The sequence below is a fragment of the Tasmannia lanceolata genome, unplaced genomic scaffold (assembly GCF_043159265.1).
Source record: "Tasmannia lanceolata isolate RefF3 unplaced genomic scaffold, GAP_Taslan_0.1 ptg000015l, whole genome shotgun sequence".
Classification (NCBI taxonomy): domain Eukaryota; kingdom Viridiplantae; phylum Streptophyta; class Magnoliopsida; order Canellales; family Winteraceae; genus Tasmannia; species Tasmannia lanceolata.
The window spans coordinates 60,165,100-60,189,968 of record NW_027518692.1 but is presented as its reverse complement, the minus strand read 5'-3'; the positions used below and the strand labels follow the sequence as shown (position 1 = coordinate 60,189,968).

General features: G+C 37.4%; 3 protein-coding genes across 5 annotated transcripts; 1 reads left to right on the top strand and 2 right to left on the bottom strand.

The window, feature by feature from the left end:
* The first annotated feature begins 788 nt into the window (after positions 1–788).
* LOC143846343 (uncharacterized) lies at positions 789–2,397 on the top strand. Its single transcript, XM_077354774.1, has one exon. It carries the CDS (start codon positions 1,355–1,357, stop codon positions 1,952–1,954), a length of 600 nt encoding a protein of 199 aa, XP_077210889.1. The 5' UTR covers positions 789–1,354; the 3' UTR covers positions 1,955–2,397.
* A 7,650-nt stretch (positions 2,398–10,047) lies between these two features.
* Positions 10,048–12,239, bottom strand: LOC143892782 (stem-specific protein TSJT1-like). The gene is made up of 5 exons (XM_077397643.1): positions 11,542–12,239; positions 11,233–11,473; positions 11,002–11,122; positions 10,629–10,735; positions 10,048–10,268 (listed from the first exon to the last, which is right to left on the bottom strand). The coding sequence occupies exons 1-5, from the start codon at positions 11,742–11,744 to the stop codon at positions 10,233–10,235; spliced, it is 708 nt and encodes a 235-aa protein (XP_077253758.1). The 5' UTR covers positions 11,745–12,239; the 3' UTR covers positions 10,048–10,232.
* Positions 12,240–12,595: 356 nt separating this feature from the next.
* Positions 12,596–24,670, bottom strand: LOC143892781 (carbon catabolite repressor protein 4 homolog 5-like). Of its 3 annotated transcripts, none has more exons than XM_077397642.1 (14): positions 24,208–24,670; positions 23,842–24,005; positions 22,181–22,246; positions 22,032–22,084; positions 19,574–19,655; positions 17,028–17,086; positions 16,594–16,675; positions 15,794–15,886; positions 15,667–15,684; positions 15,450–15,547; positions 15,184–15,316; positions 14,924–15,009; positions 14,754–14,838; positions 12,596–12,994 (listed from the first exon to the last, which is right to left on the bottom strand). In XM_077397642.1, exons 1-14 carry the CDS (start codon positions 24,485–24,487, stop codon positions 12,920–12,922), a joined length of 1,374 nt encoding a protein of 457 aa, XP_077253757.1. In that variant the 5' UTR covers positions 24,488–24,670; the 3' UTR covers positions 12,596–12,919. The 3 variants fall into 3 exon arrangements, 2 of the variants coding, with proteins under 2 accessions (XP_077253757.1, XP_077253756.1); XM_077397641.1 differs by having other exon boundaries at positions 15,667–15,699; positions 24,208–24,666; XR_013255613.1 differs by lacking the exon at positions 14,924–15,009 and having other exon boundaries at positions 12,931–12,994; positions 15,667–15,699; positions 24,208–24,669.
* Between the last annotated feature and the right edge of the window lie 199 nt (positions 24,671–24,869).

The following is a 24,869-nucleotide window of genomic DNA, read 5'->3' as shown; positions in this document are numbered from 1 at the left end:
ATTTATTGAGCTTCTTGTTGATAAAGTTTAATTTGGTTAAAAAAATCTAATGTATGTCTAGATAAGTAAAAGATCATAAAACGAAGAGATTAGTGAAATCACTTTCTATCTTTGCAAATTGCAACACAGGTGAGCTGAGTAAGATTGGCACGTGTGGAAAGTATGGTGTGGTAGTGGATGGCGCACGCACGCACGCCAAGCTGCCCCTGAAATGAAATTCGTAGTGGAGGTGACCGCTAAAATAACTACCAACCTTGGCAGGATAACGACAAAAAATATCATCTGTGACACGTGTCGATCAATGACCGAATCTACGGAAAAGAAGCCGCACACGATTACACTTATTGGGCTGAAAAGGAACTCTTTCGGTGGGTACCATGGGGTTATTTTGGTAATTGTATATATTCCTGTGATTTCCTTAAAAAAAAGAGAATTGAGATCCGAACGAAATACCGAAACAATTTTACTATGAAACGAAAAAACACAGAAACAATTTTATACTTTGGATGAGGGTATCAATGTTTGAACTCACTTTGTTTGAAAATATCGATAATAACCCCAGTCTGGCGTCTGGGAGTGGCTGAGTTGTAATTTCCAGGAAAATGATGCCCAAGTTAGAAGCAAGCAAGGAGACAGTGAAAACGAAACTTCTCAACCGAGAAACTCTCACGGCATGGGATAGTCATGCATGATGCATGGCCACATTCCATGGTCATGCCACATCATCCTCTTTTCTTTTCTTTCTCTATTTATTAACTCTCATCAATTCATTCGAACGCTTCGTAAAACCCGCTTAAGAAACAGAGAGAGAGAGAGAGAGAGAGAGAGAGAGAGAGAGGAGAGGCTGAGGCAGAGCAAATGAGCTGAAAATTCAGAACAAAGAGGGCCGAGGTTTTTTCCCTTTCCTACCCTTTTTTTTTCCGTTTCACCCCTTTTCTTTCGAGTTTCGATCCAAAAATCTTTGTCGCATAGCCTCATCGGGTGGGATAAACTCATAAACCAGAGCCATATTTTCCTAACCCTCCTTGATTTTCTCTTCTTGGTTATTTTCTCTTCCCACTTTATTATATATATATCATCTCCTACTTCCATTTTTCTCTCTTTTAGTTGTTTTGTAGTAGGAAGTTGGTAGAGGGTAAAATAGAGGGGAGGGATTTATCATTTAGGTCTGAGGGTTTTAGCCTCTGTATTGGAGCTCAAACAAAGCTCTGGCTTTCTTCCTTTTCTCTATTCTTCTCCTTCTTCTCTACCTGCACACAATCTCGGCCTCTTAAACAGATATTTTGTTACAAGAGGAGAAAAAGTTTGAGATAATTTTTTCTCCTATATACCCTTTTTTTTATTGGGAAAAGAAATGCCAGGGCCTCAAAGGCAACTGTTGAATCATGACATGGTCTGCCGAAAAATGAAGAAAAAATCCGATTTTTCGGAAAACCAAGCAAACACCATGAGGAAAATCCGCGTTATCTGTATCGACCCAGATGCCACAGATTCTTCCAGCGAAGATGAAGATGGAGAATATAAGAAAAAAACCGATCTGAAGGGTTTCAAGCGAGTCATCAGAGAGATTAAGTTGCCCATAAAATCTATACTGTCCGATTTTGATACAGAGACTTCTTCTCAAGAAAGCAATATCAAAACAAAGTCCCGCAAATCTTCATCTAAAAGAAGGGTTTCAAAATCCCCTTCTTCAGTCCTCGATGTTTCAACTTCCAAAGGAGAATGCAAATTAGCGAAGAGTATAAAACCCGAATTGGGTCTTTTGGAAGAGCCTCTGTTTCCTTTGTTGGATTTTGATTCTTTCTGTTTGGAATATTTTGAGGTTTTAGATGATCGGGATTTTGTGGGTTTGGAAGATCTGCCGTTCTGTAGTCTTAGCAAAGGGGAAGAAAATGATTTCTCGGCTATGGATTTTGATCTTGATGTTGATTCACTTGCTTGGATAAATCTCTGAGAAAATGAGAGTAATTTTGCAGAGCAGATAGAAGATATGGTATTCTTTTGTTTTTCATTATCTTATTTTATTTCTTGGTTCGAGAAGGAAAAATCTGAAGAGGTAAAAGAAAAATTCTAGCATTTTCAGTCTTTTGTTACGGGAGAGAATTGGGATTATTATCACTTGGAGAGAATTAATGGGTTTTTCCATGTTTGTCTTTCTGCGGACTAGTATATATAAATGTAAGAGACTAAGAGAGAGAGAGAGAGAGAGAGAGAGAGAGAAGCATTTTCCTACTTGTAGTGATGCTTCTTTTTCTACTACGTGAGTTGTGTTACTGAGCAGAAATAATGTGTTATCTGTTTCATGTCTACCCTAAACCTCAAAAAAGGGTTTAGGGTTTTAATATTTCCTCTGCATTGTGGGGTAATTGACTTTACCTTGTTCCGATTTTGCTTTTCTTTTTCTTCTTTAGCACTTGCTAATATTTTTTTAATTGCCTTTTGTGTTTGTTAGTATTCCATTTCGCACGTCGTGCTTTCTTTTATTATATTAATTATGTTTCCTTTCCAATAGCATATTTTGGGAAGAGAGTTGTATGCGAACTTTGGCCCATTTCGGCTTTTTGGGCGTATTCTTTCAATCCTTCCCGGAAGGCGGAAGTGCTTCTGAGCTTCATGGTGGGCCCTGATGATGAACGGTTGTGATAGTGATAAAGATGGGAAGCCATCTTTTGGTGGGACCACGTACGTTGGGAATGTGCATCAAATCAATGTGGATACCATAACGTAAGAGCGTTTCAAAGGCTAGGAAGACACGCTTGTTTCCATAACAAAAGGAAGTTTCAAAGGCTGGGAACACAAGTCCGTTTTCGGAATGTCCCTATTACCAAACAGCCCATAACCATTTCTTTTGTCAACAGTAAGGGTGCGTTTCTGTTTTCAAATCACAATTTTTTTTTTCCCAATTTTTACGAGATAGAGATAGAGCTATAAGGTATGTATTATCTATGGTGAAATTTACATTAAGAGATATTTAATAGCAATGAAGAAATATATATTTATAAGAGGAAAAGGATTGTACGCTCGAGCGTACTAAGCTTATGGTACGCTCAAGTGCCCAATCACATGGGTCCCACATTTTTTGTGGTGATCCAAAGCATTTATTTGCAAGGTCCTATCTATGTGTACCAAAAACCAACTCTATTGAATCATCCTAATACCTCCAAACGTGGAGGGCAAAAATGGGCAGATTTGTGGACACACAGAGTCTGTCCATTTTGACCTCCTCAAATGGATGAGTTAGGATGATCCTATGGAGCTGATTTTTAGTACACACCCCATCTATGTAAGGGCCTTTTGAATGAATGCTTTGGATCATCCTAACAAAGTGGGCTCACATGTGATTGGTACGCTCGAGTGTACAATCCTTTTCCTCATTTATAAAGTATATAATATTTAACTGCATTTATAATGTTTTAAATAACCTCCGGACCACCTCAAGTTTTCCAATTATATATAGACTATTGATATCTGCAGAACCAGTCTACCATGTTTTATAGTTGCAAAAACAGAGCTTATCTTATCTTTTTCTTTTGTTATTGCCTTCTGAGAGCTTTTTGTGAAATGTAATAACCTTTCACAGTTTTTTAAATAAAAAGACAAGATGACTTGGTGCATTTATCAAAACATCGTAGTACCAACATCAATAGCCTATACATGAATCGGTATAGATATGAATTGAGAATCATGAAAACGGATGCTTGATAAATTGATTCAATAATAGTAGGCAAATTAAAAATCGGTTATGTTCGTTTTCTCAAACTAGCTAATATGTGTTGCAGCAGTACATATTGACCTTATTTAAGACGGATAGTAAAATTAAGCGAGCTGACCATTGATAAATGCCCACTAAGTACCTATTCGTTTTGGATTTTGAGAATTAATTTCGAGCCCAAAACTGATTGGAACTGATTATTGAACTCAAAAATTGCATTTCCAATAATCTGTTATACTCGCAATCGATTTCGAAAATCTAAAACAAAGAGGGCCTAACTTATCGAGGGTGATTAGCAATCCGACAGATATATTTGGATTCAGGGTTGAGTGATCTAGACCATCCATAAGTTGGACCATTATACAAAAACCACCCAAATTGAATGATCCTAACCGTCCATTTAATGACTTTTTAAAGGGACAATCAGAAACTTAAATGGTGAACAGCCTATGCATCTCTTCTAATCAGAAGAATCCTCTAATCTATTTGAGTTTTGTACCGTTGCCTTTTATGTGCTGTCAGCCTTGTGATTCCAAGGTCGTGGCTTTGGATTGCAAGAATTTTCTAGAAAAGTTTGGAAAGGAAAAATATTTCTTTAATCTCTCTCTCTCTCTCTCTCTAAAGAGAGGGCCATACGTGAGGGGGAGTGTTAAAGTATAAATGAGATCTCAGTTTTTGGCGCCATCATACCTGAATCCCCATTGGGTCACCCTGAGATGGTACACTAGATCAACCATCCCAACGACCTGCTTATTCATGACACTTTCAGTGATCAAAACAGTTCTCAACAATTTCCAAATACATTGGTCTTCAGCTTTCAATCTTCCTAAGAGTTCAGTACTAAGATTGATCAAATGTTCCGACTTCTTTTGATATATCCCATAAATGAAGAATAAACTGCATATTTCAACTGGGATGTTATTTGTCAACCCAAATTTGAAGGTTTGATTGGAATTCGTCTGTGGCTAAAGTGTTTGGTAGCCAACCGAAGTAGTTTCGTGGGGCGGAATGTTACTACCAAAATAAGGGGGCAGTAGGGGTGTCATTACTAATATATATGTAGAAAGAAAGAAGATAATGAAGACGAGAGAGAATAGTGTTAAACCCAAGACCCAATTGGCAAAAATTCACTTTTTTCCAATTAGTTTGATGGGGGACAAAAGTCATGCCACAGGGGACGAGGGAGATACAAGGCAAGTAGTTCCCTAATAGTATGAATTAAAACATGCAATCGAACACGAATAGTAGATGACGTGGCACCAAAACAATTCAAAATAGGGGTGGTTATTCGGTTATAACCGAACCGAAATAACCGAAACCGAACCGAAACCGAACCGATTAAAAATTCGGTTATTCGGTTCTAATAAACCGAATAAGGGGAAAAAAAGAGGGAAAAAAGCAAAATCTTGGTTTCGATCGGAGGGCTAGGATCATCCAATCGAAATGATTTTTGGAGCACAACCTAATTAAGTTGTGATCAATCAAATGGACGGTTTTGATCATCCTTTGGAGTGCCCGTATCACACTTTTTTTTTGAAAAAATAATGACATCATTATTTCGGTTAAGCGAATTTTTTTTTGAGATAACCGAAACCGAAACCGAATAACCGAATTGCCAAATAAAAAAAACTGAAACTGAACCGAAACGGAAAAAAACCGAACCGAACCGACTGAACCAATTCGGTTCGGTTCGGTTATTCGGTTTTAACCGAATAATGAACACCCCTAATTCAAAACACCTAGTAAGCCCCAGAAATTGTATAACCAAACAGACCAGGTATCCCCTCAAACTCTGGAATTCTGCAACCGTAATGGAATGAGCGCATTGTCCCCGTTCTCTCCCTTCTTCACATTTGGTACCTTCTCCCTTTCCACTACGAGATACAAAGAACCTCACAGTGGAAGGAGACTCGTTAAACATCATAAAATGGTTAGAAGGCCGATCACCTCACCTTTGGAGTTTTTCAGAGTTCTTTGATGAGATCTGGGACAGGATTGAGGGTGACATGGTCCGTTTCCATAACGTGAGGAGGTCAGTGAGTGGTGATAAATTTAGCAAATTCTATCAAATGGAGAAGCGGCTAGGCTCGCTCGTGCAGGATTGGGAAGAGTGGCATTAGAGTGTTTTGAATATCTTCCCCCTTGATTTGTTCTTTATTTTCTGCTTTTATTTTCCCAAAATTCAAGGTGGAAAAAAAGCTTTTCAATGGCAATGGTTGCAAAGAAGCATTCATCCCTTTATAAGTATTTCATTCAATAGTAATTGGAGCTTATGGACTTGGTTTAAGACTGGTAGTTGGTCAGACACTTGGCACTTATATAACTTTCTACCACATATTTTTCCAAAACCAGAATTTGCTACTTTCTGCTTTTTAACTTGTGCTTCTCAAAGTTTCTTTACAACGACTCATATCCCAGTCAGGATCACAGAAGTCATCATTTTCCAATATTTGCTTAGGGTCGAATGGAGAGTGGGATGGGGCTATATGTAAGACATGCTATTTTGATGTACAATAGCCAAAAAAGAAAAAAAAAAAGGCCTTGTTGACAACACTTGAGGACCTTTTAAATACATGGATTTTATAATCCAGGATTTTACAAGTGAAAACCTAGATTTTATTTGCTAGAAGCTGGATTTTATAAGATTGAGTGGTAACACACCTTATTTACGCACTTAAAATCCAGGTTTTAGCTTATAAATTCTAGGATTTTACTATCTTTGACCATACAATCCATGTATCCAAATAGCCTAAGTTTATCTTTTTTTGTCCGGTTGAATTTTGGGAAGTGGACATGTTTGAACAAACTAATCGACAACCTTATGATTGTCAAGAAGAAATTCAATTAAAAGATATAAAAAAGGAAATCTGGTGCCCTTTATTTTTCTTAAATTAAAGAGTAAAAAAGAACAAAAAGTGATCCTAAACATAGTAAAAATTAGATTAAATATTAGGGAAAATTACATTTACACCCCCTCTAGTTTCTGACACATCCACTTCTACCCCTATAGTTTAAAACGTGACAACTACACCCCCTGTAGTTTCAATTTGTATAAGGTAGGCCCCCTCAGTTGATGGTTCGTCCACAGATTGAAGGGTTAGGATGATCCGATGGAGCTGATTTTTTGGGCACACCCTATCTATGTCAGGGCCCATCAAATGAACACTTTGGATCATCCAAACAATGTTTTGGTAGTGTTTGGATTCGGGTATGGGCCCACATTGTTTGGATGATCCAAAGCGTTTATTTGATGGGCCTTGACATAGATAGAGTGTGCTTCAAAAATCAGCTCCATCCTAACCCTTCAATCTGTGGACGAACCGTCAACTGATCGGTCTACCTTATACAAATTGAAACCACATGGGTGTAGTTGTTGCGTTTTAAACTAAAGGGGTAGAAGTGGATGTGTCAGAAACTAGATGGGTGCAAATGTAATTTTCCGTAAATATTATTAGCAGAAGCTTCAATCCTTGGTTTGAGAGGAGAAATTATATGATGTTGGATCAAATATCAAGGTTAACGTGTTTACACAGTGTTTCATCATCATATGATTTCTCGGTTTTAGGGTTGGGGCTGAAAGTGTCGCATCAATTCAGGTTGTTGACTTTGTAGCTAATTTTGCTTGTAAAAAAAAACAGAGCATCATACATACGGGCTGTGGAACGACCTAGGGGCACTTTAAGATGTCTCTTTGGGTAGCCCTGGTATTCATTGTAAGTAATTTTCCTTTTATTTTGGTTTTGAGGTAGGATGGTATATCCCTCTCCCCCTCCCGTACTTCTTTTAGGGAAATGATATATCCGCCCCCTTTCATCACCAGGAACACCCCCTGTCAGTGTATCAATGATAAAAGAGGGGCTGGTGTACTTACGTCAGAAGAATTCAATGTCCCTGATTGCCACAAAAACTAAGAGGGGTGTTCCGGGTGATCAAAAGGGGCGGATATATCACTTCCCTTCTTTTATTATACAATAAAATTTTAGGTGCGCCCTGTTCCTAGATAAATTTCATGCAAAAAAAAACACAGTTAAAAATGGAATTTCATATTTGAGGGGTAAGAGCAAAATTAACAGTACAACGGAGTTAAAAATGCAAAATAAAGATAGGTCAGGCAAAAAACTCACGTGCCCATAGATAAGACGTTAGTCACTTAGTCTCAGCTGATGCTCAGCTCATTGTGCAAATAAAGATTTTCTTGCTTCTAAAACAAGAGGGCTTTATTAGCCCAATCCCACATTTTCCCGCTATTCAATGAGTGACCAAGGCGCTGTTTGTTTTGGATTTTGAGATCCGATTGTTAGTCCAAAAACTGAAAATTAAAGGTAATTTTGAGTCCAATAAATTACTTTTGCCCTCACAATCGCTTCTCAAAATCCAAAACAAATATGGGCTGAACATGGGAAGGGTGAGAGTACTGAAGGGCTTTTGCAAGGTTTACTTAGTGAGATGAATAGCTTTCTCTTGAGAAGATGCACATTTTAAGAGACAGAGAGATTTATACAAGTTTTTAAGAAAAATGGTCACAGAAGACTGAATATCTTTTCAGAAAGAGAAGTGTGAGACTGAATATCTTATCGTATAAAATAAAGTGAGTTCATCCCCTTGTCAAAACATGGCCATGCCAATACCAATAGCCTATGTATAAAATAAAGTGAGTTCATCCCATTATCAAAACATGGCCATGCCAATACCAGTAGCCTATATACATAGTGCTGGGACGCGGGTAGAACTCGCCCTTAAAAGCTGACCGTCAAGGGGAGGGTGCCCAAGTCCTTCCACATACATTCACTTTTCCATTGTGAGATCTTTTGCTTTAGTACGATCCCCCAATACATAGGAATGCATAACTTAAGGGCTCATTGCAAAAAGCCAGCAACAAGGGTGCCCACTATATGCCAGATTAAATGTAGAGATAAATGTAGTGAGTGACGTGGATCCAATTGGGTGCCTTTGTGTGGAGATTGAGGGGTTTCCATCTCCGTCGATCTCCACACTTTGCCATTCAGTGTTTACAAGTGTGTGTGTAGAGTTTTTATATGGTGCCCGACCGTCAAGTACAGTAAAAAAGGTACCACCATCCAACAACAGCCTCTTAAAATAAGGTGGGCCCATGTTGTTTGGGTGACGTAAACCATTCATTTCATGGGCCTTGACATAGATAGGGTGTGCCCAAAAATTCATCTCCATAGGATCATCCTAACCCTTCGATTTGTGGAGGTTAAAATGGAAGAGTAAAAACCTCAACAAATCTATCTATTTTTCACCTCCACACCATTTTTCACCTCCACAAATTAAAGGGTTAGGATGATCCTATAGAGCTGATTTTTTTTACACACCCTATCTGTGACAGGGCCTATTAAATGAATGCTTTGGATCATCCAAACAATGTGAGCCCATTGTGTTTTTGGCTCTCTCTCTCTCTCTCTCTCTATAGAGGAAAGTGTTGGTGAGCTTAAGCGCCCAATCACATGGGGGCCTACTTTGTTAAGATGATCCAAAGCATTCATTTGAAAGGCCCTTACATAGATGGGGTGTGTACCAAAAATCAGCTCCACAGGATCATCCTAACCCATCCATTTGTGGAGGTCAAAATGGACAGACATTGTTTGTCAACAAATCTGCCCATTTTTGTCCTCCACAAATGGAGGGGTTAGGATGATCCTATGGAGCTGATTTTTGGTACACACCTTATCTATGATGAGGCCTTGCAAATGAATGGTTTGGATCACCATAGAAAATGTGGGATCCATGTGATTGGGGCGCTTAAGCGCACTATAAGTTTGGTGAGCTTAAGCTCACCAACACTTTCCTTATATATATCAACCAGTCACTTTGGAAAGTACCAACCCAACAATCAATAGGTTTAGCCTTGTCTTCCCACCATCTTTGGAAGTGGACAACATATCCCTAGTAGATAATGACTGGAATTTTTATTTATTTTTATGGCAATATTCTTTACCGGGTCCCTTCGAGTCACCATCTTTGCATCAAATCCTACAAATCATTCTATATAAAAAAAAATAGTGGGTGGTGTGAGCAACCTTAAACAAAGAAAATCCCTTGTATAGCTATTAAGCAAAGTGCATCGTCCACCCCATCCATTTAATTTCATGTATCTATACGTAGTGGAACCACCAATCCTAGTGACGTAACACAAGTGTCATCTCTTCTTTCTTGGGTCTCTTTACCAGGCCAAGAGGAAAAAAACAAGTAGCTTTTATCGCCTTGACAAGTGTGCCATGGCAAGAAGAAGCGCCCAAAAATGAGAAGAGATAAGAACGGTCGGCCATTGTGACGAAAGCAAACCACCAATTCCCGTGAAGAAAAAGAGAACGTAGAAGAAACGGAATTGAAAGTTATATAACATCACAACAAACCTGCCGTCTACTTAATGGCTACAGTTCTTTTCATCTACCATCCACCAAATATTAAGAAAACGAAAGGAAGAAAAACTAAAAAAGTGAAAATGACAAACAAGAAAATTACAGTGTCTACAACTTTCATTGGATCAAGACCAGTTTTAGTCGATGGTTGCACATAGATGTGGCCTCTCAACCTGAAAAAGAACAATATATACCCATTAATGATGTATAGTAGTACTCTCATTAGTGTTTTATGGTGGGACCCACCATGTCTACCAGTAATAAGTAGGGAAGAAACTGGAAGCAAAAACCAGTCATGGGTGCCTCTCCTAAATTTCCTCATCATATTTCTATATAGAGATATATTTATATGGTGTGTGGTCTATAGTCCAGTATTTTTCAAAAAGTACTGCATGGCCCACTTCATAGAATGATCCAAACCGTTCATTTGTTGGGCCACATCCTAAATAGGTTGTGCCCCGGAAATCTATTCCATAGGATGATCCTAACCCACCTATCTAAAGAGAGATTGCACATTATGGAAATCTCTATACCTTGAAGGTTGCACCACATATCTCCTCCTCCATTGCTGGTTCAGCCGTGATCTTGTTCTTTGGATGCTCGTAGCTTCTCAGATCCGTGGCCGAAGAAAAGAAACACCCTAATCTCATGATCCAGTGAAAAAAAAATGAACAGATAAATAAGAATTATCATCAACCTCTCTCAATACCCTTTCAATAAGGAAAAGCTATAATTAACTTCACCCATAATAACCATGAAATGGATTTTTAAGGCTATTTCATCATTCTTCTTAGTGGAAAATGATAAGGTGTACAAACTATATACCAAGCTTGATTTACTTTGAAGATCATCTCTCTTTCCTATTTCATGCTATATGAAAGAAGAGAAAGTGAGAAAGAAATTCACCTGGAGGAAATGATGCTAGTGATTTCCCACATGCTCCTTTTAGTATATCGACATCATCAGAGAAGGCAAGATACCCATCAGCTGTTATCCCCCAGTATAAAGGAACCTTACCCTCTTGATCCTAATAATAATAATAGTAAAAGAGTCATATCTCTATCTCCTTTCATGAATAAAAAAAATTGAAAATAGAGAAGAAGAAGGTGGGTTATCTCTTTTTTGTTAGATGCATACAGAAGCAACGAAGACAGTGGAAGTGGCCTTGTCGAAGATAATGAAGGCGAAATTTCCAATTAGGTGAGAGACCATGTGGCTAGCTGGATAGGGTGCACGGTCTCTCAAGGCCTTGTAAGCTTCCATAACCAAAACAACCTCAGTTGCGTTCTTCCCTAGCCCGTATTGTTGTTTTAGCCTAGCTAGGTTCTCTAGAGTCCCCTCAAACAAGCAAAATATCTCTTCTTTTGCTGCAAATGACCTGTACCCACCACAACATAAATCAAAATGATCTTGTTATTATAAATTATGAAGATGATTATACCTTACCTGGGTTGTAACATAGGTTGGTTCTCATGGGTGTAGGCTATGTGCATGAGATTGGTAGAACGAATGGCCACAGCTGAAGGGGTGTTTTGGAGGAAGATATCAACGAGTTTTGATGCTGTTTTCTTTGGTGAGGGGGTTCGATTCCCTGCTTGGATCAGCTCCTCCGGAGCTTTTATGACTTCGCTGCTAAAAGCTGCCAACATATTGGCTTTCTATGGAAGAAGAAGAAGATGAGGACGAAGATTATGGTCTCACTCAGACTCCCAAAGACTGAGGAGCTCCTACAATATTAGAAAAATCAGTGGGCTTAAGATGGGACCTCAAGTCACCTATTTATAATTTTTTTGTAGAGGAAAGTTACAAACGCCATCAACTTGCAGGTTATTTTAAGATAGAGGGAAAGCAAGGTTAGAAAGAGAGATGGGGTGGCTTTTTCTTGCAGGCATTGTTCCGCATGGAGGCATCTGTGGCTTTCAGAACATGTTTGGTAAACCCTTTTCATCAGAAAGCTAGAAAAGGGATAGAAAGATTTTTTTTTTCGTAATTGGTTGTATGGGGAGGGGTATTTTGGGATTAGTGTTCTGTTAGTGACATTGATATTATCGAAGGTATTGAACCTGTTTAAGAGGAGAAGAGACACTTGGGAAGAAGATTACAAGGAGCAAGGTGCGGCCCAATGCATGCGAGAGGGTTGCTGCTCATGGTATCTGGAGATTGGAGGATCCTAAAAGAAAGACCTAGATTTTTTTATTTCATTTGTGGATTTAAAAACTAGTGCTTTGCAAGTGGAATCCACATGAAAAGTGAGAGTAGTACGAAATCCAACTGGGATCTAAGAAGTTTTGGATCCAAAAATGCGACCCAAATTTGCATTTAGACAATCCAGACCATCCATCTACTGGGTGACGGATCAAACGATCCAGACCGTCAGTTGATACAAATTTGGTACTAAGCACACCCGTTGTAGAACCCATCAAATTGATATCGAGATCATTGAATCGGATCCATCTGGGTCAGACTATCTCTTAAACATCTCATTTAAGGAGGCCATTGGTAAATTATAAAGAGCAATAGATAAACTAAACGTGCATGCACGATGCACGTCCAAGTGTTGATATGGACACTCAAAACCGGCCAGTAGGCCACACCTTGGAATGTCCAAGGCTTAGAAGTCCCTCTGATTGCTAATTTCTTTTCTCTGTTGCTTTTCTCTACAATAACTAATTATCAATAAATTAACTAACAACTGTCTGTTAAAAGTTCATTTCGCACGGATTGGGATCATCCCAGTTCACAACAGTTCAATGCCACAAGCAGCCCAAAACATCGTTGGGCCATCCATTACTCGTTAGAACAGAGCACCTGCGAGACGTACTAATCAAGCATCCACGCCATTGCCGTTGTCCGCAAATGCCAATTCACAGACCAGAGCTAGATGATCACTGCCCCACTTCTGCAAAACAGAGATACCAAAACTTTTAACAAGAATAAATCTGTTTCCACGCAAACAAAGCATAAGCAAGTATAGGAATACATTAATTGAAAGCAAAAAGATTTTAGAAACCTAAATTACATTTCAAGCTCCATCCTACCAGTTTAACAGAGGAAGAAGCAGTGTGCTGTAATGCATCACCACTTGTATGATTGCATCTCTATAAAATTACTATGCTGACAATGAGATTTGATAACCAAATCATGAATCGATAACAACTATTTTATTCATTCACTTCGAGTGGTCATTGGAACCTGATTCACCAGTATATCCAAGAAAGAATTGCAAAGGCATTCCATTCCTATGTAGTGTTCCATCATATGGACCTTTCCAACATAAATCTCATTCTAAAACAGTAGAAATGCATAAAATTTAATTCTGGTGAACTTTACCACTTAGATGGGTCTAAATGAGCCTCGCATTTTATAAAGAATATAATGTTAAGATCATCTCAGGCTGAAGTAAACAAGATAATATTAATAGGACAGTCTAACAATAACAAAGTAATAACCTACAATATTCAAATACCCATGTTGGTCGATAAACCATAGTGACTAGAGACTTGACACCTAACGATGGTAATCCAAACATTTTAGACATTATATTATAAGTACAAAGTGAGATTAGAAGAATGTTTTCATTGATGATGGATGAGGATAGTAAAATACAAGACAAGAATACAATGTATCAGGGAATTTTAGTGAAACAGCCAGCCACATAATTTAATCTTGCATTCCATTCCAGCAGTTACGAGAAACCTATAATGCCTGAACATGTCTTGAATGTTTGGATACCAAAGACAAGATATAGCCATTTTGTAGTATATAGGTATCGAGTTTTGCTAGAAAGACCTACTTCCCAACCCACTATCTGAATGTCCAATACAAGGATGCCATGTTTCCCAGGTTGTACTTTTTTCTGGTCTTTGTGTACAGGACAAAAATGCCCTCAATATAGGATTAAATTTCAAAACCATGCCCTAAGAAGTTTTTCTTTTCCTTTTTTTTCCTGTCGCATCTTAGCGCAGCTGTGTGGAAACCAATCACGACCAGTGACAGAAGAAAAAGAATCACAGAAGCCAATCATGACCAGCGACGGAAGAAAAAGAACAATCATCAGGTGACAGAAGCCATGTCAACGATTGGAGACTATTTCAGTCCACAAAAATATGGTGGTATCATCACTGATACAGTTTTTCTTTTCCTTTTTTTTTCCTGTCGCATGTTAGCGCAGCTGTGTGGAAACCAAGCACGACCAGTGACAGAAGAAAAAGAATCACAGAAGCCAATCATGACCAGCGACGGAAGAAAAAGAATAATCATCAGGTGACAGAAGCCATGTCAACGATTGGAGACTATTTCAGTCCACAAAAATATGGTGGTATCATCACTGATACAGTAATGGAGAAAGAAGATAAAACATTTGTTTTTTTGCTTTTAATTTTTTTGAAGTTTTATGTAAAGCGGACAGGTATCCAATCACCGGTTGCCTCCTGAAGCAACTGGCACATATAGTGCCCCAGCACAAGTCATTCAGAAGAAGCCTTGTAGAGGGGCATCTTTCAATATGTTTCCTAGAAGCATCATACTAAAAAGCATGAAACTTCCATCATTCAAAAAAAAAAGAACAAAAAAAAAAGCATGCAACCTCAATACAGAAGTCAATCACTTAAATACAGGAAAGACTTCTCAATGAAAATACAGAAGAGTAAATGGCATACTTCACTTGGGAGACCTCCTGTTTTTCGTAAGATATTTATAGGTAAAGTTTCCAGAACTCTTACGGGAACAAGATCCTCAGAATGCCTGTGAATCATAAAAATGAATAAGCTACAAGAAATACCCTAAATGACACCAACCAGAAGATCATATTTGACTAAAATTGTCCCACCAGATATAATCAACAGTTCCCATAAACTTGGAGTGACATGATGTTGCTAAAGGTTCTCCATGATTATCTCTAGTGCTACGATCTCCCTGTCCAAATGCAAATGTACTGTGAATATATATATATATATATCATAATTCGGATGCCGATGGAATTGATGCAGATCAAATACATAGATGAGAGACTATACCTAAACATATGCATTCTTAGATATGAGTCCTCTAATGAAATTCATATAAAAGAGAGTAATATAGAAAAGTTACAGGAACTCCTGGATATGCACTAGAGAGTTTTAGATTGTGCCGTAAATGAGTGGATCCTCCAATGCCTGCTGCAAGCTCTATTTCTTCTTCGTTCCATGTATATTTCAATGGCTTTGAGATGGAAATTGAAGACCTGAAACCCACCAGCAAAACCCATATAAACCAAATCAGTTAAAAAAATATGTATGAACAATACATGTTTTTATGTTGTGTTTTGATAGGATAAGTATGAACTACCAAAGTTTGAGAAAGATAAGACAAAAGACCTCTCTGTGGCCTCACTAAAGGCTCCGAAGGAGTTCCATTTTATTGGATGTCCTATCTGGCCAGAGATTTTTTTACGTTCATGGTTCATAATGTCCAACTGCAACAAATTAAAATGAATGTTTCACATTTTATATTTAGAATTCCAAAATTATAATCTGGCATAGAGTATCAGTAAGCTGTTAAAATACAGCACAAATTACAATGAATGTTACTCACCTCAGATGAAGCAAGAAACTGATATATTGCACTCTGAGACATGAAGATGAAATCATAACTCCAATTAAAAGAGACGGTGAGAAATTTTCCCACATGGTATAGTTAATTCGAAACCACAAGATACAACCTGTGGCATGCTATTTAGATCGCCCGCAATTACAACTGGAATGTTGCCCCATTCCTGTGATAGTGCATGTGCCTTCTCGAGAAACAGTCGGACCTACAACATTGTCATGTTAAACACCTAACATGTAATGCCTGAAAGAAAGATGCTAAAAACCAAGAAGTTGAGAAAGACAGAAATTACTGCCCCAGCCATAGCATAAACATTTTATACGCCAGTTTAGAAATCATGACATATATTCAACAATAAACTTACAAGAGTAGATTGAATAAAATTTAAATGAAATTAAAAGAGCAAAAAAAATGTTATTACAATATTGCCAGGCCAAGCAACTGGCTAATTAAACAATCTGATTAAAAGGGTTACAGTTTTCATACTCCACCTACCTAACGTTATATCACCCATATGATAATTTTAGTTAATCGGAACTTCACTCTCCCAACCCGCACTTCAACATGATTTTTCTGAGACATCTATGACTTGTCCTGTTGTTTTTTGGGGTGAACTTTGGCACGTGTCAAGGTCAAAATATCGCATGCCATTGTGTGGCTATAGGGTGCCACCATTGTGCCAGTCAGCCAACACACAAATAGTCTTTCAGCCAAACCAGATGCACCACTCAAATACAAAGAACACCCACGCATGGTAAAGCAAACAACGATGGAAAGGTGAAAATAATATAGTGTTGGTTCATCCAATACTACCTTAAAATATGCATGTCCATGGCAGAAGTGACTAACTAATAGGGACAACTTTCTGCCACGAACTTATTTCCACCTTTAGAGATTCAGGAATTCTTTTACCTGTCCCAATTTAACATCTCCACGGTTTGGGTTGAAAAGAACGTGTATGTTTCCAACTAGTAAACTCTGATCAGGTGTAGCCCTACATTGGCAGAATTTTTGTTAGCGAACAGAGAGAGAAGAAGAATTGCACTTAACAAAATCAAGAACAAGGTGTCCAATTTAAATATTTCATTAAGAAATACATTATTTGCTCAATAGTTATATGAGAGAAAATTGTTGACATGTGAGCCAGAAAACAGTCGAAACTGGGAAACTGTGTTTCATACTGGATATAGCCATAATCGTGCATGTGTGTGTGTGTGATAGGTCTACGAATGGAAATTATAGAAGAGAAATTGTTTGTCTTTGCCTGTGTAAATAACGTTTATCCATAAGCTGAGATTGTTGCAATCTGCTATTTTAAAATTACAGTGAGGTACAAGAAAACTCACTCTGCCATTTGAGGATTTATGCCATTCCCATTTGAAGAGTTTGACTGAATACGATTCACCTACGCAAATCAATTCAGTGGGAATGTTCCATATAAGAGAGAAAGGACATTGTCTAAATCAGAAATCTTATAAAAAAAACATAAGGTTCCTACATTGTTTTACAGTGAGTATATGGAACTTAATTTAAAATAAAAGGAAAAAATGTTATATTCTTTCATTGGGTAAAGAAAAAAAACAAACTTTTAATAAAGACACAAAATTGGAGATAAGAAAGAGCTCAAAAAAATAACCAAAATCATCATGCAATATACATAATTCAACATAACATCTAAGAGTATTATTTAAGATGTTAAATAAAAAAAATTCATGCCACTTCAACCTATGATACCCAGATATTTGTAGAGGCACAACATATAGTGTCCATGACATGACATGATACCAATACTCATACAGAATCCATGGACACTTTTGATGGTTAAAATAATTAACATGTGTCAAACAAATGTCACTCTCCTCAAATTAACCATCATGCTTTTTTTTTATTGTTATTGCACATTGCAATTACAATTTTGAGTATGTGAGGTTTTTAAATCCTGTTTTTAAGCTTTTATTAATACCACGGCAAAAATTAAATCTGATTAATTTTTTTGTGAATATTTCCCTTTTTTTGGCTTCACATATAAAACAAAGCCTTATGAAAAAACAGATAAAAATACAAAAGGCCCCCATAGCACTCAGGCCCAAAGCTATATAATAAGCATGCTGACAACAGAATGAAGAAGGAAAAAACAAGAAACCTAATGGCAGGGCCTGAAAATAGAACCATATAACATGTTTACAACAAAATTTATGCATGGAAAATCACTCAAAATCTTTTGATTCAAAATTCCTTCTTAGAAAAGAGATGTTCTATTTATTTGATGGCACTTACATTAACATCTCAATGTCACTAGTTAAATTGTTGAAATGGCACTAATGTCTTATCGTCATTAATTGAAAATTCATCAAAGTTGTAATATGAAAACCTTATGTATGGCTATGGTCAAGATTGGGTCGACATATTGATTTGTGCAGAGAACAATACATCGACCGGAGCAATGATCTAGAACTTCATCAGCGCCTTCATTCAGAAATCTGATGGCGAGGTGATATAAGAATAATTTGCAACAATGAGCTTGATGCCTCTTAGTGAATCAATGTAGAGACCCTCAACTTAACATATTCTACACTCGTTCAATTTTCCTTTTTAATTATATTAATCATAAAAGGGTGATGTTCAACAAGAAGACCTCTCTATAAGGATTTGGAAAACCTTGCCTGATGAAAGTTTGGCCAAGGGAGTCTCCCTGGAGGGATTTGGTTCAACGAGAAAACCTCTCTATAAGGAATTAAGGATTCGGTTCAACATATTCTACACTCGTTCAATTTTTCCTTTCACAACTAATAACCTTGGAATCCTAAAACTAAAAGGCTCAAAGAGACTAATATTTTCTAGAGGAAGCAGACCATTGCCTGGCTCAAGGTTGACGGGACACATTTAGGAGGTTTTTGACTTTTTGCCTCCATGTTGGAATATTTGTAATGTCTTAATTTTTGCTTTGTGCCTTTGTAACCCCATTTGTTTACCATCTTGGTCAGGGGCTTCCTCTTTTCTTATTAACAGAATTCTTACCATTTCAAAAAAAAAGAAACTTCTAGAGAACCTACAGAACTTAATCATTAAAAAAAAAAAAAACCCACAAAACTTAAATTAAACTAGAAGTCTCAGACTTTCAAGGCCATAACTGCCTCAAGAAAAATTGCAAAACCGCCGTTTAGACTCAAAAACCAAAATAAAAACAATTATAAACTTTTTTTTTTTGAAATGGTAAACAGATTAAAAAATAATTATTATAAACCTATGAATAAAAAAAATTCTTAAGCACTTCTAATAGACCCCCACCATCATATTTAGCCCCTTATTTGTTTTCCGTGAATGTTGGTCCCTCATCAATGAGTGACAACTGACAGCAATGATTTTTTTTTGTCTAAAGGGACAAAAATCAATATGTACTTTAAATTACAATATTTAAAGTTTAAATTTTTTATAAACATTATGGTGTCTACAGACAAGTGAAAGTGTAGCCAACTAGTAAGCTGACTTCGTAATCCAGTGGATTGTTGACTCATGTCAGGAGTAGAACATAAATTGTTTAGTTAACATACTACGGTCAAACAATTATGAGACTACATAAAAACAAAAGTCCTCAAGGTTATGATTAGAAGAAAAAAAAAGGCAAAAGAATCTGTTATAATGCATACTGCACGAGAATAAAAGGATCTGATATGGGGAACAAGAACTAAGCATTATCCAAGTGATAAAAAACAAAATGAAATATGTGGACCAAGAATAGCCAAGGCATCGCCCTTGGCCTTATCCAAGTTTGCTTAACTGATATTTGAAGACTATAGGCCTTCTAAAGTACCCGAGGGGCACAGATATATTGAGGGTACTTTTAAGCTCCAAAACCAGGACCAAATCATCATAGGGAAAGCACCCACCATACCTTTAAAACACAAAGTTGGGCAACATTGTCCCGAAGCCCAAACCTCCGGAATTCAATGTCTTCTTGATGTAGAACTGTAAATCTGTATTAAAAATATAGTTGCAAAAAGTTACACAGTGAACAAGACATATATGTGACAGTCACATATAACAGATGAGTCTATCATGTCTGTAAAATGAAAAAAATTGACAGCCTATTATACAGAATCATTATGGGAAATTAAAACATAATAGAAGGCATTCATTTCAAGCACTTTTAATATTTTAACTGGACTGTTCGGAAAAGAGATGGCAATATCAGTAAGGATGGAGCTCTCTCGAGGTACAACTTTGCCTTTACTTTTAAATTAACAAATTTAAAATACGTCGTTGTTGATTTTTTTATCATTGGCAAAGTGGCCTTCTATGTTTCAAATATATACTGTGGTGGATCAACCATGAAGACCGGATACCATAGCCAGACTTGGTGTTTTTCTGGTTCTGATGGTGGATCCCATTAAGCTAGTTAATGTACTACAGTCAAATAAATGGATTATTTGACTGCCAGAAAAACAGCACATGGATTAACTCGCCACATTTATATCTTTATATAAGGTGTTATTCTTGAGGCCCACTATAAGTTCTTGTACATATGCTGGATCAAAATGTTGCAAATATGAATGAAGAGGCAAAAGTGATCAGAGCAACTCAACTCAACAAAGCCTTTGTCCCAAACTAGTTGGGGTCGGCTAAATGAATCCTTTAGAAAAAAATCATGAAGAAGGTAAAAGGAATTTACCCGGCTCTAATCCTGGTTCTAGTTGGGTTCTTCTACGTGGATCATTTTCTTCCATTCTATCCTATCCAAGGTCAAGTTCTCTGTTATGTTCCTAGCTATCAAGTCTTTCCTCAATGTTTCTACCCAAGTTGTTTTCGGTCTGCCCCTACCTCTTTTTACTCCATCAATTTGGCACGAGCCGCCTCTTCTCACCGGAGCATCCTAATGCCTACGTTGGATATGTCCAAACCATATTAAGCGATGCTCTCTCATCTTCTCCTCAATTAGAGTCACACCCACCTTTTTACGAATGTCTTCATTTTTAATTCTATCTAGCCTTGTGTAGCCGCACATCCATCTAAGCATTCGCATCTCCGCTACACTCATCTTATGCACATGCTGCTTCTTGGTGGCCCAACATTCTGAGCCGTGCAGCATGGTTGGCCTCACAACTATCTTATAAAACTTTCCCTTCAACTTGGTACGGATTTTACGGTCGCACAGAACTCACTTCAACCAACTTGCTCTTATTCTATGGTTAACATCATCTTCAATCTCTCCTTCCTTATGTAGAATTGAACCAAGATAAAAGTGATCAGAGCAGAAACGCCTAAATGATTGTGTTTGTGATGTAATACATGTAAAAGGGAGTCAATTAGAAATAAAGCTCTTCAATGGTCGTACCTGTAAACCGGGAGATGAATGTTAACGTTAGATTCCGAGCCTTTTTCCCCTTTCTAGAGAGTTTTTGCCACATGTTGTGGTTTTGATACAAACTCTGATTAAACACCAGCCAAGTTTGGAGGTTACTTTGGGCCCTAGATCTCTCTTTTCTTCATTTTCCGATTGTGTTCAGATCATACATTTATTGCAGCCCATATTTATCTTTATTGGTGTCTTTTGGTGAGATTTGTTATGAAAGATTTTATGCTTGGAAAGATTTAAGTTCATTGATGGAAATTCTTTAAAGACTAACTTCGAAGTAAAACCCTAAAGGCGATTTGACTAACTTTTCGAACACTTAATCTGAATTTGGGACTGGTTCTTCTATTTTATGTGAAAATTAACCCATTAAGCTATAAAAGATTCTCCGAAATAACCCGCGAACACATCGGGTTTGCACTACTTAGTGTGGAGAGTGGCTGACAGGAAATGATAAATAATGGATGAATGACAATGAAGATGGCCTTTTAGTTTATTAGAGTTGACCAGATGCTTGGTCATGGATGTTACAGGCTAAGAGATGATTGCATTATTCAATTTTCGTGGACTTTGTACAGCAATCGCACTATCAAAAAGAACTTAGCATTTCAGTTTGGAATTTATGTCTCGTAGCTTAGAAACTTATTTATAAGGATATCTCAGCAATTTTCTTCATTTTTCTATTTCCTGATTATTTCCCCTTAAGTTTCTATTGCTTATTTTCACAACTTTTTTTTGTCATTTTCCCCTTTTATAGTAATACTAGACCGTTGAGAAAAAGCATACAACTCAATAACTACGTCTTGCTACAGCCCAAATTGTCCTCACGAACTAGATTTTTCCAACATTGCTATAGACATAAATGCATCTTTGATTTACTTTCAAACATAAATTCACGAATCATGACAAATACATCATTCCAAAAAAAATTTAAAAAAAAAAAAAAAAAAAAACTTCCTAATCACCAAAAAAGAACTTTTATTAAATTGGAAAACCTTACTGTTCTTTCCTCCAGAAGATAGCACACCCATCACATGCTTCTCCTGTGCGACCCTAGAGTAAATGATACTTAGAAATTCAGATTTATACATTTGAAACGTGAAACAATTATTTGACAACTGGTACATAAAAACAACACTTAGGGAATACCTTATAAATGCCCTTGTAACCATCTTCTTGAAGAAGATCAGCTAAATCATTAAAACGGTCAACCTCCTGTAGATGGAACTTTGAAAATCAAATGCAATGTTCAACATGTAATGCGATATTGAGGTTGAACGAGGTTTCTGATATTTTGTATGACACATACAAAATGCCAATTTTTATGGGGAAAAGAGTGTTTGTTAATTTATAGAAATTAATATCATATAGTGGCTGCAACAAATGGAGAAAAGAGGATAACACTTCTCTTTTTTAAATAATAAGAGGATAAGACTTTATATGGGCCATAAGTGTCAATTCCGTCCCGTTGGGCATTCAATTTTCTCCTACAATGTGAAATGTAATATATGTATTACATATAGATATTTATATGCGACATGTGATAGTGCATGCCACTAGGTGTTTGATGTTGTTAAACCATTATGAATGGTTGTCCTTATTATGCAGTGGTTTTTAAGTGTCTATTTCTACTTATTCTAGCATTTTCTGAAGTTTCATTTTAATCTTATTCTAGCATTTTTTGAAGTTTCATTTTAAAATTCTATCATTTGCATATGTTTTCAAATGTTTCTGTGATTTTACAGGATTTCCATCAAAATTTCCAACCAAAACAAAAATCGAAATTTAAAACCCTTTTTTTTTTTTTGGAATGGTAATTTAAAACCTTTTTTTTAATGGTAATTGTACATAAGGAGAGATTGGAGAGGATGTTAACCATAGAATAAGAGCAGGTTAGGTTGAAGAGGAAACTTGCCTAAGGAGTTCTGTGCGACCGTAAAATCCCTACCAAGTTGAAGGAAAAGTTTTATAAGACAATTGTGAGGACAGCCATGCTGTACGGCTCAGAATATTGGCCACCAAGAAGCAGCATGTGCATAAGATGAGTGTAGCAGAGATGCGAATGTTTAGATGGATGTGCGGCACTAATTGAGGAGAAGATAAGAGAGCACCGCTTAAGATGGTTTGGACATATCCAACGTAGGCCTTTGGATGCTCCAGTGAGAAGAGGCAACTCGTGCCAAGTTGATGGAGTAAAAAGAGGTAGGGGCAGATTGAAAACAACTTGGGTAGAAACAGTGAGGAAATACTTGATAGCTAGGAACATAACAGAGAATCCTTTCAGCTTCTTCATGAAATTTTTCTAAAGGATTCATTCAGCCGACCCCAACTAGTTTGGGACAAAGGCTTTGTTGTGTTGTTGTTGTGCTAATTTAAAACCTTGTTTGCATCTCATGTTCTCTCAATTAGCTAATAACTCGATATAAAAGTCTCGCATTGCTCAAATCATTAACTAGTTCACAAAAGTCATCAGTCAAATTAGAAATGCCACAGTTCATAATCAAAACCCAACAATATCATATAGTGTTTGAAATCTTGGACTCCAATGAGAATTTGGCCAAGGGAAAAAAGGAGATGGCTTGGTAGATTCAATGATCAGCGAAGTCACCTTTCCATTAACTCAGGCGAGTAGGAGGAGTTTTGATTGACTTAGTAGGACAAATGCCGGGACCCAAAAAAAAAAAAAAAAAGCAATCAACCTGGGGGAGTCTATGATTGACTTGAGAAGTTTTTATATCACTTATCTTGTTAAATTCAATCCATAAATAATTAGAGCATAAGAAAAATTGAGAGAGAGTGGTCACACTTGCCTGGAAGCATAAAATGCTAGGCATGTAAAGATTAAGCTCTTTCTGTATAAGCTTCTTCCGCCTATCCCAGTTCAAATTTTGCGGCAGGACTTGATCATAAAGGTCCAGATGATTCGAGGCATTCCCAACACCTAAAATATTATACGAAACAATTACAAACCTATCTGCAAAACAAAAAGGATTTTGTTAACGATGAAGGCATCCCAACCTAGAATTCACTATCTAGTCTGTAAAAAAAATCCAACACAAAAATCAAATTCCTTAAAACAAATTATAAAGTGTCAAAACCCACCATATCATTTAAGACAGAAAGAAACCCCTTTCTCAAATAAACCGCAATAGGAAAGAAGAAAAGGGGGGCATTACCCTTATAATGGGAGCAATCGTGGGAAGAAGAAGAAGAAGAAGAAGAAGAAACCCATCTACGATTTCCTTCTTCTTCTTCTTCACGTCGTCTTTTCCTCTTTTGCCTTGAATCCGATTTCCAATTTTGTTGCTTCCCAAGACGGTCAAATGTTTGGTATGTGGAGGTTTGTGCAGAGATTCTTTGCCTCTTGCGCCTACGTTTTATGAGAAGATGAGATTTGCGTTTCCTTTGGACAGAGACCGAAGAGAGCTCCGTCTGAGGATGATGTGCCTTCTGCATCGAAACTACTCGACGATTACCACGCCTTTATGGCTACCATTTATATTTATATTGAACCCGGACGGTTAGGACTCTGAATCGCCGGTCTCGTGCACATGGATGCCCTAGCCACATCGCCAATTTTTCCGATGGGCTGTCACGTGGTGCACCAGATGGGGCTGTCCCAAGTAAAAAAGACGGGGGGAATTTTAGTATCCCAATGATATATGGTACTAGATTCATTTGAGTGACTTAGGGGTGCAACTTAGGTCGTGCCCAACCGGAACCCACGGGTTTAACCCCATTTTGCTCGGATTTGGTTGGCCTTTTCTTAGGTTATGTCAGCTACCTTTTGCTTGGAAGAAGCCAACACAATTTAATTCCCGGTTAGGGTAGGGTTGAG

Coding starts and splice junctions, on each gene's coding strand:
- LOC143892781 (XM_077397641.1), bottom strand. CDS start 24,487: ATGCAGAAGGCACATCATCCTCAGACGGAGCTCTCTTCGGTCTCTGTC. Junction 19,656..22,031: donor ATCTTCTGGAGGAAAGAACA/GTAAGGTTTTCC, acceptor TTTTTAATACAG/ATTTACAGTTCTACATCAAG. Junction 15,548..15,666: donor AGTTTCTTGCTTCATCTGAG/GTGAGTAACATT, acceptor AATTTGTTGCAG/TTGGACATTATGAACCATGA.
- LOC143892782 (XM_077397643.1), bottom strand. CDS start 11,744: ATGTTGGCAGCTTTTAGCAGCGAAGTCATAAAAGCTCCGGAGGAGCTG. Junction 11,123..11,232: donor CCACTGTCTTCGTTGCTTCT/GTATGCATCTAA, acceptor TATTATTATTAG/GATCAAGAGGGTAAGGTTCC. Junction 10,269..10,628: donor TATGTGGTGCAACCTTCAAG/GTATAGAGATTT, acceptor GTTCTTTTTCAG/GTTGAGAGGCCACATCTATG.
- LOC143846343 (XM_077354774.1), top strand. CDS start 1,355: ATGCCAGGGCCTCAAAGGCAACTGTTGAATCATGACATGGTCTGCCGA.